General features: G+C 39.5%; 2 protein-coding genes across 7 annotated transcripts in view; both read left to right on the plus strand.

Annotated features, from left to right (window-relative positions):
- The window catches only part of acsf3 (acyl-CoA synthetase family member 3), a 115,342-nt gene extending 112,291 nt beyond the window's left edge, over window positions 1-3,051 (plus strand). For all 6 annotated transcript variants that reach the window (XM_077563608.1, XM_077563609.1, XM_077563612.1 and 3 more), the window contains one exon: window positions 1,817-3,051. In XM_077563608.1, the coding sequence (XP_077419734.1) occupies window positions 1,817-1,931 (115 nt within the window). In that variant the 3' untranslated portion in view covers window positions 1,932-3,051. The remainder of the gene's footprint in view (window positions 1-1,816) is intronic.
- A 2,676-nt stretch (window positions 3,052-5,727) lies between these two features.
- Window positions 5,728-16,077, plus strand: part of cdh15 (cadherin 15, type 1, M-cadherin (myotubule)) — a 40,315-nt gene continuing 29,965 nt past the window's right edge. The window contains exon 1 of the mRNA XM_077564169.1: window positions 5,728-5,785. Coding sequence (XP_077420295.1) covers window positions 5,732-5,785 — 54 coding nt within the window. The 5' untranslated portion in view covers window positions 5,728-5,731. The remainder of the gene's footprint in view (window positions 5,786-16,077) is intronic.

The raw sequence follows: 16,077 nt of genomic DNA on the forward strand, positions 1-16,077 counted from the left end.
CGGCCGAACAGGGAGAGCAAAATAAAAACATTTAAAATTAAACACAAAATCTCAAGTAACTATCATGAATGTATGAATATTGAAGGGACATTCAGTGATCCTAGCGCCATCTAGTGGTCAACTAATAATTCATTAATTTTTAAAAAATGACTGTTTATGTCAATAGTATGCAAAAACATATCTTGTATCACATTAGCTATTTTTTTTTTAAATAGTAGCCTGTAGCCTCACTTTACTAAAACTGCTATTGTTTTGCAGCCATCTGGTTGATCTCATATACTCTTCTACCACCTGCTGGCCGTTTTTGTAATAACTAACATTGCTTCAACCGTTTTGTGCAGTTGAGAGGCTGCATCAAAGCCTTCTGTATGCTCTAGCATAAAACCCCCATAAAAAAACGAACTAACTAAATAAAAATAAATACATATTTGGGACACTTAAAACATTTCAAATCGAACGTATTTATACATTTTTGGGAACAAATGAGTTAATTGACCAAAATGATAACAAAGGACACGTATCCCGATACATGGCCTTCAAAGCTATATGTATCCACAATATTGTGCTTTTTTTGTTCTCTTAATATAAACTTTTTCACCGTGAGGTTTTTATACCGTATCATGATCTTTTTTTTTTTTTTATATATATATATCGCCAACCTCCCCACAATATCGTGATAATTATCATACCATGAGGTTCATATCAGAATATTTATCGTATTGTGATGTATGGACATTTTTTATATTGTCGTGTGTGTGAGAGAGTTTTTTTTCTAGTGTTATTTTTTAGTAGCCGAATTTTTTTTATTTCAGCCTGAGAGTTTTCCCGTTCTGTGTATAAAGACAAATATATAGTAGGTGAACGTATTTTAGCATTGAGTGTGAGCAATGTTATCCTGAACGACGTCCCTGACAAGCCCCTCTTATCTGAGAGCATGTGTGTGTGTGAGTGTGCTTGTGTGCATTATAGCTGCGGGATCCATATGGCAGTGCGTTCAACGTTACTGCCGACCCATAAGGCTATAACGCATGTACACACACTCACGCACACACTCCAGCCAGAGGTGCCGCCAGCGGACGGTCATCACCAGCACACTTCCCGCCAGCCAGTGAGTTGCCGCTAACGGGGGAAGGAGGAGGAAATGAAATGAGACAAACAAGTGGACGGATGCTCACTCGTCAGTGGCCTGGCTGCAGCCGTCAGTCTCCATCTCCGTCATGCGTGCCCAGGCCTCGCCACCCCCCCCCCCCTCCCCCCAAAGAAACACGCCCCATTGCAGATGTGTGTGCTTGCGCACGAGCTCGGTGATACTTGCTGAAAGCGCAGCGTGAGTCATTTTGTTCACTCGCCGCACAAAACAACTCGCACAAAAGTAGGTTAAGAGATGATAAAAAAGCTCCCGGCTGCAACTTGACTTGACGTAACAACCGTGCACTGCATACGGAAAAATTAATTTTAATTAGCCCAGCCTGCTAGTTTGCCTTTGACTTGTGTTTATTTTTGTGTTTTATAATCTCCCAACAATGATAATGCTTTGTTGGGAGGGACTTGTCTGTGACTGGAAGGTAAATTTGGCTTATTAGCGAGCAAGGGATGAAGGACATTTCTTATCGCGACCACTCCGCCGCAGGCCTCGCCTTTGTTGTGCAATTGTTTTCGACTCTTGTTGTCTTTGTTGTGGCAAATGCGCGCACACACAATTGTGCGCACTGCTTCGTAGTCGCGTGCGTTTTGTGCGCGTATCTCCTCTCGCCAGTGAGCAGGAAACAAGTCCTGAGTGCATTAACGTGGGCGCGTAATGCTGATGTCTTTGCAGAGAGCACATGGTGCCCTACACCATCCCCACAGGCCTGCTTCTGCTGGACCAGATACCGAGGAACCAAATGGGCAAGGTCAACAAGAAGGACCTCCTAAGACACTTCTTCCCATGAACGCGTCAAGGAACTGGGTGACACTGTTTACGTCTGCTGTATTTTTATGGATGGCAACATGTGTAGGGAGGCCTGAAACTGCCAAAATAAAGTAAATAATTAAATAAAAGTGAAACTAAAAACGGATCTAAAAAATATTGAGCAAAAATTTAATACAAAAAAACAGAATGAATCAAAATAAAAACAAAAAAATATGTATCTACTGTACATAAATTCAATCCATTTTCTTAACCGCTTATTCCTCACAGAGGCAAACAAACACTCACAAGCACACCTCGGGACAATTTAGAGTGTTCAATTAACCTGCCATGCATGTCTCTGGAATGTGGGAGGAAACCGGAGAAAAACCCACGCAGGCACGGGTAGAACATGCAAACTCTACCCAGGAAGGCCGAAGCCCGGACTCGATCTCACGTCCTCAGCACTGGGAGGCGGACGTGCTAACCAGTTATCCACCGTGCCACCCATAAATAAAAGTAATAAATAAATATATTTATAAAAATTAACAAGATTGAAAACATAAATATAAAAACAAATGGATAAAATACATTTTATTTCCATATATATTATAATTTTTTGTATTAAATGTTTTAATTATATTTTTTATATCTCTATTTTCGCTTTTTTTTATTTTGGCAGTTTTGGTCCTCCATAACATACACAAGAATATTGCCTCTTTTTTTTTTTCATTGAAATCATGCTTCGTTGTGTAAAGTACAAATGAGATTTAATAAATACAATTTACATGTTTTGTTAAACCTGGAACGATTATGAATGACACAACGGTTATTATTATTTTATTTTATTTTTTTATATAGTTTTTTTCAAAAGCTGTGATGCATTACTTATCTCTAAGGAAACTGAAATGTGTTTTTAATGATGTCATTATTTTTCTTCACCCCTGATTACGGCTGAACAATTTTGAAAAATAATCGAATTGCTATTTTTTGTTTGTACACAATATTGCGATTATTTTTATTTCAAGGTCATGCCCATGTTTTTTTTTTTTTAGCAAGCAATAATATGTATTAAAGTAAGCAATATGTTATTTATTTTTGCATTTTTGGTTATGTTAAAATAAAGACAACTGAGCCATGTGAAAGATGGTTAAATGACAGTATTTTAAGCATTCGTTCACTCATTCAATTTCACAAAATTCTACCAAACAAGTATGACACAAATATGAGTCATCAGAATTGTCATTGCACACTAGTTCAACGAGTTTATTGCCCATAAATTAGATTACAATAATGCAAACAAATGTATGGCTTTATTACATCAACTTTTAATGTTTCATGAAACACTGATATTTAAAAACACCTTCTAACGTACTTGGGCTAAATGCTAAAAACATAGCATTTTTTGTCCCCATAATACCACGGGATATTCACTTGCACATGCGCATAGCATACCCTGTGACATTACGGGGGGAAATGCTATGTGTTTAGCATTTAGCCCACAAGTACGTTCGAATGAGTTTGCCAGTCAAAAATGTTTACTCCACATTTGCTGTTCCGCACTTCGGTAGTTCAGCCTATTTATATAATAAATAAATAAAGTATAATTATATAAAATGAAAAAATTAAAAATTTTCTTCACCGGTATACTCCCAAATTGTATTTGCTACACTTGTTTTATATGAGAGTGTGTGTGTATGAGTGTGCAGCTGTGGTGACACAGGTGCATCTGGGCCTGGAGTCAGATTCTTTAGCACCACAGCTGGATGCCCAACACTTCATCTCAAGTCTTGCACTGCAAGCCCTTCTCGCCTCTCATCCTTTCTCATCTCAATTTCCCCAACGCTCGGCCTCCTCCGTCTTCATCACAACTCGTAACAGATTGCAGCGGGGCCGACTTGACTCTGAGATGCCTTTTTCAGTGCGCCCTGGTGTGCAAAAGGCACGAAAGAAGAGACAGCAAGGAGTTATGACAAGGCAGGACAATCAGAAATATTGGAAGAAGAAGGACGGTGAAAGACGATCCAGTCAAGATAAACAAACCTAATGAACAGGCGGAGAATTCCTCGATGGAAAGACACACGAGCGCAACCATCACATGGTACAAGCTCTTGTCTACACGCACACACACGCTTACACTGGTCTTCCCACAGCCACCAGAGACCTGATTAAGAGAGCAGAGCTATCGATCTGTGGGCTGGCAGACCAGGATGGATGAGCAAGCAGGAGCACCAAAGGACGACGTCCGTGCCCCCAAATCCCACCCCGCTGCCCCGCCCAACCACCCACGCTGCAGCTGGAAGTGGGCCAAGGGCCACAGGCGGCAAGGCTTCGCTTTTTCACGCCGACGAGGCCGCCAGCAGCGGAGGCTCCAACCCAATACCAAGGTTGTAATAATTTTGGGATTTGCATCATAGTTTTTATTTTGTTGTGAGTTTTGTGTCTTCTATTAAAAAAAAAAAAAAAAAAAAAGTGATGGGAAAATGAAGCTTCGTGAACCACTTGTAATATTTTTTTACTCCTCTAGCTGGTGTGCTTGCTTTAAAAGTACAGTGGAAATTGTATCAATTTCCATTGCACTACCCTTTAAACCAAGAGCACCATATGGAGGAGTAAAAAAATATTGCAAGTGGTTCATGAAACTTCATTTTCGCGTCAAAAATGTATGGTTTCAGTTAGTTAAAAAAAAAAAACATTTCCGTATTTATTATTATTATTAGTAGTAGTAGTAGTAGTAGACTTGATTTCAACAGGAAGTGATCTGATTTCAACAGGAAGTCATGTGATTTCAACAGGATATGACCCGGAAGTGAACTGATATCAACAGGAAGTGACCCAGAAGTGGCCTACAATCAACAGGAAGTGACCGGAAACACTACCACTACACGACTACTGCTACACTAAGGCTGTTTGAAAGTGCTATATAAATAAAGATGACTTGACTTGACAGGTACTACTACTACTACTACTGCTACAACAGGAAGTTACCTGATTTTAATGGGAAGTGACTTATTTTCAACAGGAAGTCATGTGATTTCAACAGGATGTGACCCAGAAGTGGGCTAATATCAACAGGAAGTGACCCAGAAGTGGCCTACAATCAACAGGAAGTGACCCGAAACACTACTACTACACGACTACTGCTACACTAAGGCTGTTTGAAAGTGCTATATAAATAAAGATGACTTGACTTGACAGGTATTTACTACTACTACTGCTACAACAGGAAGTTACCTGATTTTAATGGGAAGTGACTTATTTTCAACAGGAAGTCATGTGATTTCAACAGGATATGACCCGGAAGTGAACTGATATCAACAGGAAGTGGCCTACAATCAACAGGAAGTGACCCGAAACACTACCACTACACGACTACTGCTACACTCAGGCTGTTTGAAAGTGCTATATAAATAAAGATGACTTGACTTGACAGGTATTTACTACTACTACTGCCACAACAGGAAGTTACCTGATTTTAATGGGAAGTGACTTATTTTCAACAGGAAGTCATGTGATTTCAACAGGATGTGACCCAGAAGTGGGCTAATATCAACAGGAAGTGACCCAGAAGTGGCCTATAATCAACAGGAAGTGACCCGAAACACTACTACTACTACAGGTACTACAAGTACTACTACTTCTACTGCTACAAGTAGTCTACTACCTTGCAAGAGTCAGCAGTCCCATTCAAAATTTCCGCAGATTTTTTTCTAATCATTATTTTTAATTTATGTTAATTATATAAAAATGTCAATTTTAGTTTTAGTTATTTTGTTCGTTTCCGTTAACTACAATAATCTTGCGCCATGTGTGTGTGTGTGTGGGCGGAGTATTCTCAGGACAATGTTCACATGGAGGAGGGGAGCCCGTTTATTCCCTCGACTGAAGCTTGATCAAGTACTCGTGCCCTTGAACTATACCCCACCTCTTACATACAAACACACACACACACACTTGAGCCTGTGTTTGCTGGTGCATGGTGGAAGAGGTTTTCTGCAGATGGCTGCTTATTGGACCCCAGGGTCCACGAGGATGGCTTATGGGGGACACTGGTGAGCTTGTTTATGTGTGACACACACTGAGTTTGGTCACATGCGGGTGGCATTATACATGAACAGCTCAGTTTTGGTGCCCCTTTGTTAATATTCTGCTTTTTTATAGCAGCGGGCCTGAGTGGCGATTTTACGATGGCCACATTAGGCCTTAACACAAACCAGATGGCTTCTCAAATGCACCGAAAATGGAAACAGCAGTACATTTGTACATGACATTTTCTCATTCACGTTTAAATGACTTTATTCAATCACTGAGTGGATTCATTCGCTGGGGCCGTTTTTCCAAATTCATATCAGTTGAGACAGATGGACGGATACCAACATAAGCACATCAGTTCACATTTTGGTCCACGCCACCTGCACCACCACTTAGACCTGCTTTTATCTACCCTAGTCTTCTTTTTGTCGCCAAAATGCTGGCTGTCAATATGTGTTTCATACATGAACCCCTCGTTTGAATAACATTTCATGACAGCATAAAAATAATAAAATATGTGTTTTTACTTATTAATTGACATTTAATTCTATTTATTTTTATTTTTTGAAGCTCTTTTTTTTAATTCACTTTATTTTTTTATTTTGACATTTTTGGTCCTCCGTAATATTTATTACACTATTATCATTACGACATCTTTCAAAATTGTGCAAATATAGATCACATATCTAGTTGATTGTCTTACTTTGTCACAGGGCTGCAAACATCCGTCATGAACTTGCGCCAATCACTAAATTCAAATTCTAGCAAACTGCCTCTGGATTCACAGCAGCACACCCACATCCCGCTGACCCGTTACACACACACACACACACACACACAGAAGCAATCAAAATACATGTACACTTTTGACATTCACAAAAGGCTGCACTCCTGCAGCTACTTGATGACCACGAGGGGCTTCATGTTTGTAACCGTGTATAGGGAGAGGATGAGGGATGGGAGCACGAGGGGCCTCAGGGACACCCGCAGTCCGTATACACACACATGGCGAAACCAGAACCCCCGAAGGCCTGCGCGGGTGCACGCGCGATGCTTGTAGGTGGCCTCTTGTTGTTTACACGCTGCTCATGTTTATTCTAAAGCAACATTCATGTTGGTGGCTCAGCCTCAGGCTCATGCACGCCCTCCCTTCTCTATTTCCTCCTTCACTGCTGTTGACCTTTTCCCACTTTCTCTCTTGCCAACTTTTACTCTCTGCCTCATTGCTGCGCATACGTGTCATTTGGGACACCTGCAAACATCAATTGAGTCAAATCCAATATGCCGTTTTTGTCTTTACAAAGAAAATCATGCTCGGTTTCGATGGACTATGTCTCAAGTTGGAGTGAATGGTTTAGAAATGACACACGATGTGTTAAGTAATATTAATTTTAAAATTTGCCATGGAGAACCCATGCTAGCACATGCAGACAAGCAAAATCCACATAGGACCTGAGATTTCGAACTGTGAGGTAGACATTAAAATTTCGTCAACAAAAACAAAACAAAACAAACAGTTACCTATGATTGAATTTTCGTCGACTAATGAAGACAAGACAAAAATGTCCTTTACTTAATAAAACTGTACTAAAATCTATGGATATTTTATTTTAGTTCACGAACAAAAACGAGACGAAAATTATATGATTTTTTAAATCTGTCATGTGACACTTTCCCTTTCAAATCTGCAGCTAACGAGTGCAACATGCACAACCTCATGGGATAGACAAGTGGTGGATTCACGATGAAAGGTAAAAAAAAAAAAATATTATAGTTATAATGTAATCTAATCTAATCTAATCCAACAGCTATAACGTTCTAACAATAATGTTAATCCGACCGCTAACTAATGCTAGCTAATTTACTAGCTCATAGCATGGAGCCATAGAAGCTACTTGTTGATATACTGTAATTGTGTGTGTAAGTTGTTTTTCATCAAAAAGATGAGAGAAAATTTGATGTGAAAAATACAGGGGTTAAATGTTGACTAAAACTAGACAAATAAAATTGTGTTTTCCTGGACTAAAATGCTAGACTTATAGTTGATTAAAAATGTACTAAATAAAAACAGGATGAAGTTGACTTGGTTAAAAACTAACATATTTGAAACTGGGCGAAATTTAAAAATGGCTGATAAAATTAACATTATAATTTTATTAGCCATTTTTAAATTTTGTTTCGAAAGGACAGTAGAAATTTTAATAAAAATATATGATTAAATAATAAAATGATTACTTCAAATAAGCAAAACTAAATTATCTGCCAACAGAACAAGAACATTTTACTTAAATTTACCTGCAAGATTTCTTAAAAATAAGAAAATAATACTAGGCCCATATTAATCACAGCAGTCTTGAAAATAGTACTTTTAGACTAAAAACAAGTATTATTTACTTTTTTAAGATGTAATATATAGAAACATTTTCTTAAAATACATGCATATTAATTTACATAAAGATAGCAGGTCCCATTTTTTATTGTCTTTGATATAACCTAGCCAGGGATTGAACCCACAACCTCCTACCTAGTCTGAGGGTAGACACTCTTACCACTAGACTACAAATTTTTACAAGAAAAAAATGTTTACAATAAAGTGCTATGTTGCACTTTTATCTTAAATACTAGATTCTAAAGAGATTAAACCCCAGTTCAGGGCCTTTGCTGTTGCTTAGTTGTCATCTTAAAATGTGGGAAATGTTTCTACTTAAAACTGGCTGCTAACACTTAATACCAAGACGGTTTGATCAAATAAGATTATCAAGTCATACGTATCTTAAAATAAGCGTAATGATCTTGTCTGACAATTGTATTTTAAGTAAAAATAGCTTTAGGTTACAGTTACAAAAATGATGACTGTTATTGTTATTAAGCTTCTCGTTCCATTCTTCTCCTCGTCAGCGGTTGGATATGAAGAGCTGCGGACAATATTAATGCACCGCTTCTTCCCAGTTGAACACTGGCCCCCCCAAAAAAACAGTGAATCAATAATAGATTTTATCACGCACGAGCTCTCATAAGTCGGCCCAGTCCACAATGGAGAGACAAGGTCACGAGAGAATAAATAGTAGGCGGCCCAGCTAATGATCGATCATTCTGGACAAGCGGCTGCACCCGAGAGCGGGCCGGCTGACAAGATCATTAATAAGCGCTGCTGGGAGAGTGATCGATCAGCTCGATGAATGATCAGAGGCACAAATACTATAAAACACCCGCACGTCCGGTCGTGTCTTTTCTGAAAGCCGGTCTGATAGCCGGCCTCAAATTTCTCCCGCGCATGAGCGTGTGCGGCTCAACGCAAGTCGTTTGCGTTTGATTCAGCGTAATTGAAGGTAGATGATGGGGGAGGGGAGGGGGGGAGTCGGCGGGGGTCGCAACGTCGCCTCGCTCAAGTGTAATGGAGGCATTTATTATTGACGCTCGGCGCTCACAACAACGCCGAGCTCGGCGGCGGGGAGTCCATTTCGACAATGAACCTCCGCCTCCTTCTTTTCATCCGACCTTATCTAGGATGTCTCGCAGCCTCTCACATCAAGCCCGCACGCGCAAATATATCTTACTCATCATCTCATGGAGATTCCTAATCTTTTCACTTAGCGGGAGAATGACTTGAGAAGGACTGTACTCTCCTCGCGTGGCTGCGCGTATCAATATCTGGCCATTGATCTGAGCCCGGCCCGGCCTCCTCCATTCGTCCACATATAGATTGCTTTTCCCAGCAGGTATCTGTGCCTACAATCTGGCTGATGGACGGCGTGTGTTGGGCGGGGGGCGGGGGCTGTATTGAACCAGGGTGTCACATGTGCCAGTGCAATGAGTTAGACCACTGAACAAAAAGGGACACAAAATTGTGACACAGACACCCACAAAGAGACGGTTTGTAGCAATGCAGTAAAACTTTTTTCTTTTTTTTTTACATTGTCAGGAATAAATAAAAGTGAAAAATGCAACAAAAGTCATATACGTTTGTGAGGTATATTTTGTCCACTTGATAGCAATGCATTGAACTCTGCCTGAGAGTATTGTAAACTAAGTGCAATCTATAGATGTGGGATAATGTGTGTTAGCCTTCAGATAAGCCTTTATGGAGCCGTTACTTACACCAAACTGGACTTTCTGGCGCTTGGAACTTGGGTTGTTATATTGCAGGTTTGCTTCCTCCCTCTAGAAAGTGTTTGGATTTCACTTTCCTTTCTTTTCTTTGATCCTTCCTCGGGTCTCCTGACAACCTCACGACTCTAGCTGGATTCTGAAGTATTCGGTTTAGGTGAACGGTATGGGATTTTTAATGGGTTTTAGGTGAATTAATGAGTACACACTCACATACTCACGCACATATTAAAAAAAAGTCAAAGAGAAAAAAGAGAGAGAGAGAAATCGGTAAGATTACCAAACGATTTGTTTTTTCTCCCATGCACTGTAGCTAACGAGGGCAAAACAAGAAAAAAATAAATAAATAAATAAATAAATAAATAAGAAAAAAATGGTACTGAACATCCTGCCAGTAAGGTGGGGGCTTTAGGACCCAGATGCGGGAAGGCAGAGCAAGGAGGCAAAGGTGCAGTCCAAAAAGAGGTTTTAATTTCTAATCAAAAAAAAGCTAACTTCAAAATACAAAATAAACTGAACTAACAAAACATGAAGCTAAACATGACAAAACAACTAAGGCGAGACTAACAACATGACATGGATCCTGATAAGGCAAAGAGGTCAGCGTGACGTGGCGAAAGACTTACGACAGTGGCAACAATGAACCGACACAGACAGGGGGGAGACAACCGACTAAATACACCAACACTAATGACATAACAAGACACACCTGGCTGAGGGCACTGATTGGATGACACATGAGGGTAATGGGGAAAGGTGGACACAATCAGGGTTGACACAGACGCCACACAAGGAAGGGCAAGTGACCTGAAACGAGAGGAGTCAGACTTTTCACAATAAAACAGGAAATGACACGACAAGGGGAACACACAAGGAAAACAGAGGCTAAACATGACAGGGACTAAACAAGACTGAAAATAAACATGACACATCCCTAGTAAAAAAAAAACAACAACAAAAAACACATTAATAATAACATAAAAAAAAGTAAACACCATAAAACACTAACACAATGCCAAGTGTCACGCTGACTTAAAATCAGAAGCCATTGAATGAAAATGAGATTTCAGATTCACCTCAAATTCACCAGCTCGCAGGTCCAAAATAACGGCAGTATTTTTCCCTTCTCTGATTGGTTGGTCGAAGCAAGCCAAGTTTGACTATGAAAGCACATCTGCACACATGAATACATTGAAGCATTCTTTATCTGGTGAGAGCGATCAGCGTTGCTAACTCCTCAGTAAGGAATGTAGCTATTGGCTGTCCTAAAAGTCGCTAGAAGTTGCTGAATGACATCATGGCCTAATTTGCATAATTCCCCTTTTGCATGTATTAGTAATAGACGCTATAGGAGAGAGCAATAAGAGTCAAAAAGTGGTCGTAAAGTCATAAAGAACACAGTTGCGCCATTTGATGCTAGTCGCTTTTGAAAACAAAAAAATGGGGGGGGGGGGGGTCGCCAGATTAGCAAGAAAGTCACCAAGTTGGCAACACTGCGAGCGATGTATGCATTTATACTTATTTTTAAATGTTTTTGTCATATTATTAGATAAATATTGATGCATGCTGTTATATTCCGTATACCATACTGATTGTTTCTATGGTATCGGTGTGATGCGATAGTGGTTGATTAAGGGGAGTCACTACAGAAGTACCAAATGCACTCTAAATAACAATAACGACTATAAAGCTAAACAAATAGATTAATAGTTAAATACATAGGTTAATTGTGCATGCTTGTGCTCTTCCTATCTTTTTGTTGACATGTTCTTTGTTTCCCCTCGATGTTTTTTATGAGTCTCTTAGATTTTTGGGGAAATAAAGACCTTTGAGACGTTCTTTTCCCCTGCCTTATTTGGTGAATGGTTTTGGAAATAACACAAAAACACGTTGCAAGACATTGCGTTAAGGGCTCTTTAGGATTTATTATCTTATTTTTGTTAAGCTATTTTCAATCTTTTCTCCCCATATTGTTGTTTTTAGCTTGACAAATATCCTTTCCCTGTACATGTATATCCGATGTTCTAAAAATTGAACTGAGGTTTGGAGATACAAATGTTGACTGCGTAGACACGATTAGGCTTTTTTTTATTATTATTATTATTATTATTATTGCTGATCACTTACTGTATGTATGTGTTTTTATATGTTTGAGTATGTAAACATCCAATTATACCAAGCGTCCTCTAAAAACAACACAACGTTGTTCTTGCTACTGTGATTAGCGTTACAATGCTAAAGCATCAACAAGAGTATAGCTTGTGTGTGTGCGTGCGTGCGTGCGTGCGTGCGCATTGGCTGAAGTCGTTTTGAAGCGCGAATGCATTTGTCGGTATGTGTCCGTGCTGTTGCTATCAGCGGCCGGCCATAAATCAGAGGCCCTCAGGCCGGGGGATTGCCCGGCCGGCTCGTGCCTCCATGTGTAATTACAAAGCTGACATTTAAACAGCAGCGGCCATATTTCACTCTCGGCGCTGGACGCTCAGTGGTCTACGGGCGGAGTAAAAGTTTTCAACTGAGGAAAGAGAAAAGGATAGGAAGAAAAAAAATCGATAGGAAATAGAATGCATTCTAATGCCTTGTTAATGGACCCGCATATTAATTATTCAAGTGTGGCCATTTTGACTGCTCATTAAAATGGCAGCTGAGAGGAGAAATGTGCAGCATTAGCCTGCATGTGGTGCTCACTCTTCAGTGCTCACACTTTACAATACAAGACCTTGTTAGTTGTTTTGTTATCAAATTCTTTCAAGTACGTTTGCTGCTACAACAACACATCGGGGTTATAATAGCTTGGGATTTTTCATTATGCTAGTGAGTTTTTGTTTTGACGTTGTTTTTTAAAATTTAGTTAGTTTCAATTACAGCAAGTTTGTTAGTTTTTATTTTGTTGGAAAATATTTCGTTTTAGTTGAGTTTTTATTAGTTTTAGTATTAGTCTTGGTTTTGTTTTTGTTTTTTAGAATGAGTGTTTGTCACATTTAACTCATTTGCTCCCAAAAACATATAAATACGTTCTATTTTAAATATTACCAGTGTCCCAAATAATTTTTATGGGGGGGGGGGGGGTTATGCTAGAGCATACAGAAGACTTTGATGCAGCCTCTCAACGGCAGAGAACGGTTGAGGAAATGGTAGTTATTACAAAAATCGGCCAGCAGAGCAAAAGAGATCAACCAGTGCCATGTTGAAAAAAAAATCTTAATTACTCACAGTTCTAAATAGATTTGTGAATAATGATGAAACTTATATATATATATTCTAATGCTAATTGCTGCAAAACGGAAACTATTACCTGATGAAAGGGGGTTGCTACAGTGAAAATGGCTGGGAGTGAATGAGTTAAGATCATTTAAAAAAGAAAAAAAAGGTCACTACGTATTGCGTAATATAGTAAACTACAATTAGTTCTCATGTACGGATGCAACAATAATACAGTAATAAATAAATTAAAAATAAACCACAAAAGCTCATGTATGATGACAAAGATGAAAATGAAGGGCATTTTTCTCTATCATTGTAATTTTAATTAGTTAATTAAAAATGTCAGTTTTCGTTTTCATTTTTTTTTTTATGTCAATTTTTTATTATAATAACATTGCAACACACATAGAATGATGTCATTAACTTTTTACTTGACTGCGTTTCACTTCAACAACATGTAAGAATAAATTTTTGCCTGTTACGCCCGTACCCCGCTGAGATGCAAACGTTTGCGAGTGTTAGCAGTGAATGCTAATTTTCCGTCAGGGTTCATTCAAAGGCGGATCATTGGCTAAACCGTCTCTAAACGTTCGCCAGACGTTTACCAACAGTTTTATTTTTTATTTCATTTTTTTGTTGCAAGGAATCATTTTGGACATTTTCACTTTTGTTGCCAGGCGTTTAGCTATTAACGGCTGTATTTTGAGTTGTTCTGAGGGAATAATAGATTTACAATGTTATAGTTGTACACTGACTACTTTCCATTGTTTTTGTTTGTCACAGTTGCTTGCTATACTCACACAAGACAAATTCTTTGTGTGTTTTTTTTTACGTACTTAGCCACTCAAGATGATTCTAATTCTGATGAATGCAGTCAGGGCCAGCAGGTTAAGCCGCGAGGTTGGAGGTTACGTGCATTGGCAGGATGAGTGTGGTCATTAAAAATGGAAGGGAGGTGAAAGAGTGATTCAGGGGTGAAAATTCAAAATCTTCCTCTTCCTCCTGCTGTCAGTCGGCATCTGCTGACTATTCAGACGAGCCGCCGCATGACTGGACTCCTAATGGCACCGAAGTAGCCATCGCCACCGATGGCTCTTTGCTGATTTATGTCTTCCTTTACCTCCTTCCTCTTCTCAACATTCCCATTCAAGCACTCCATTTCTCTCTTTGTTCACACCCGCTCACAGTGAGAGCGTCTTCTGCTCAGCAGCATGCCAGTGGCAGGGAACATCTGTCTGGAGGTCCCCCTGCCACACAGCGTTAGAGTCAGGCCGGGTCACTCACCGGAGCGGGCTGCCCGCGAGGGCCCGTGGTCGCAACGGGGCCGGAGCGGCTCGGCACACGCCGGGGCGTCCATGCGGAAACGTGTCCCCGGGTCCATCCTGCTTGTCTGTCTCCGGCCATTTGTAGCCGCGCGCGTGCTTTTGCGCGACATTTTGCAGACGGTTCTTTTGCGGGTCAGAGGGCGCGGTGGCAGCAGAACAACAAAAGGCCGCCTCTCGCTGTCCCTCTCATCCTCGCTGTGTCTTTTGCATCCTTGTCCGGCTCTCTGACTTTGTGCAAATGTGGTTTGCGTCATTTTTGCAGCAAGTGCCCGAACTATAGCAATCAGGCTTCCCTGTGCACAGCCGCTGTTTGACCAGCTTTAATCTTCTTACCTTGAGTCTGTTTAAATTGTCTCAATTCAGTTAAGTTGTTATTTACTAAAGCAAAGTGGAATGCTATCAGAGGCAGCAGGCGGGAGTTTGTCAGTCGCACGGCAGCAGATAAGGAGTAGGAAGGGAACCAGTTGTTAGTCAAATGGTGGATTGCATTTCATTTTTTTTTAATGAATGAATGAATGAATGGATTATTTCAGTGACATAACATTGAAAAGAAAAACACAAACATCCCTTCAAACAAATCAATTGACCCAAAAAAGATTGAAATTATTGACGATCCATGGAGTCCCATGAATCACATAGAATTACAACAAAAGTATTTCTAATGTATTCAAATACAAATACACTATAATAAATTAGATACAATTAAAAAATACCAAACCCTGTAAATAATTGATTAGTTGATTCTCTGTAGCCAACTTTATTAATCATTCTTATCGCTAAATTTTGGCGTGGACGTGTCTGCTGCGTCGCCACTGAAATTCCCCCAGTACAGACTTTCCAAGTAAGGGGCGGTAATTAATAGTGCATAAAAAAAAATTTTGGTGCCGTTAAAGGAACTTTAGATTAAATCAAAATGAACGCACTAATTTTGACATTTAAATTTAAATTGAGTTTTATATCACAGCTGAGCTACATACCACCAAATACCATAAAATTAGGTGTGTTTTTTCTTTTAATAACTTATTACAATCAAACCATTTTTTTTTTTTTTTTAAATATGATCAATTCCCTTTTCCACAGCTTGTATTAGTTGTTCCATTGTATCCCCTGAGTAAAATAAAATTGTATTATCAGCAAACATGACACATTTTAATATATTTGAAATATAATTTAAATCTAGCTTGGGTTCCAATACAGAACCCTGTGGAATACCACCAAATCTATGTTCTGCATCCTGACTTCGTCTCAGTCCAGTTTTCTTGTTTTCGTGAACTTCTAGTTCACTAGTAGCAGAAGACCCCCCCCGTTTAGACCCTCTAATGCACAGGTGTCAAACTCAAGGCCTAGGGGCAAGAATTGGCCCGCCGACTCATTTTATGTGGCCCAAGAAGGCAAATGATGTGAATGTCGACTTCAAGTTTCTTGCTATAATATCAATATTGCAAATAGTCCTCACTTTTAATAACATTAATATATTGTAGGGATAGACAGATGTTTTTTTTTTTTTCCATGGCTGATATT

This window comes from Vanacampus margaritifer, chromosome 4 (assembly GCF_051991255.1).
Source record: "Vanacampus margaritifer isolate UIUO_Vmar chromosome 4, RoL_Vmar_1.0, whole genome shotgun sequence".
Taxonomy (NCBI): domain Eukaryota; kingdom Metazoa; phylum Chordata; class Actinopteri; order Syngnathiformes; family Syngnathidae; genus Vanacampus; species Vanacampus margaritifer.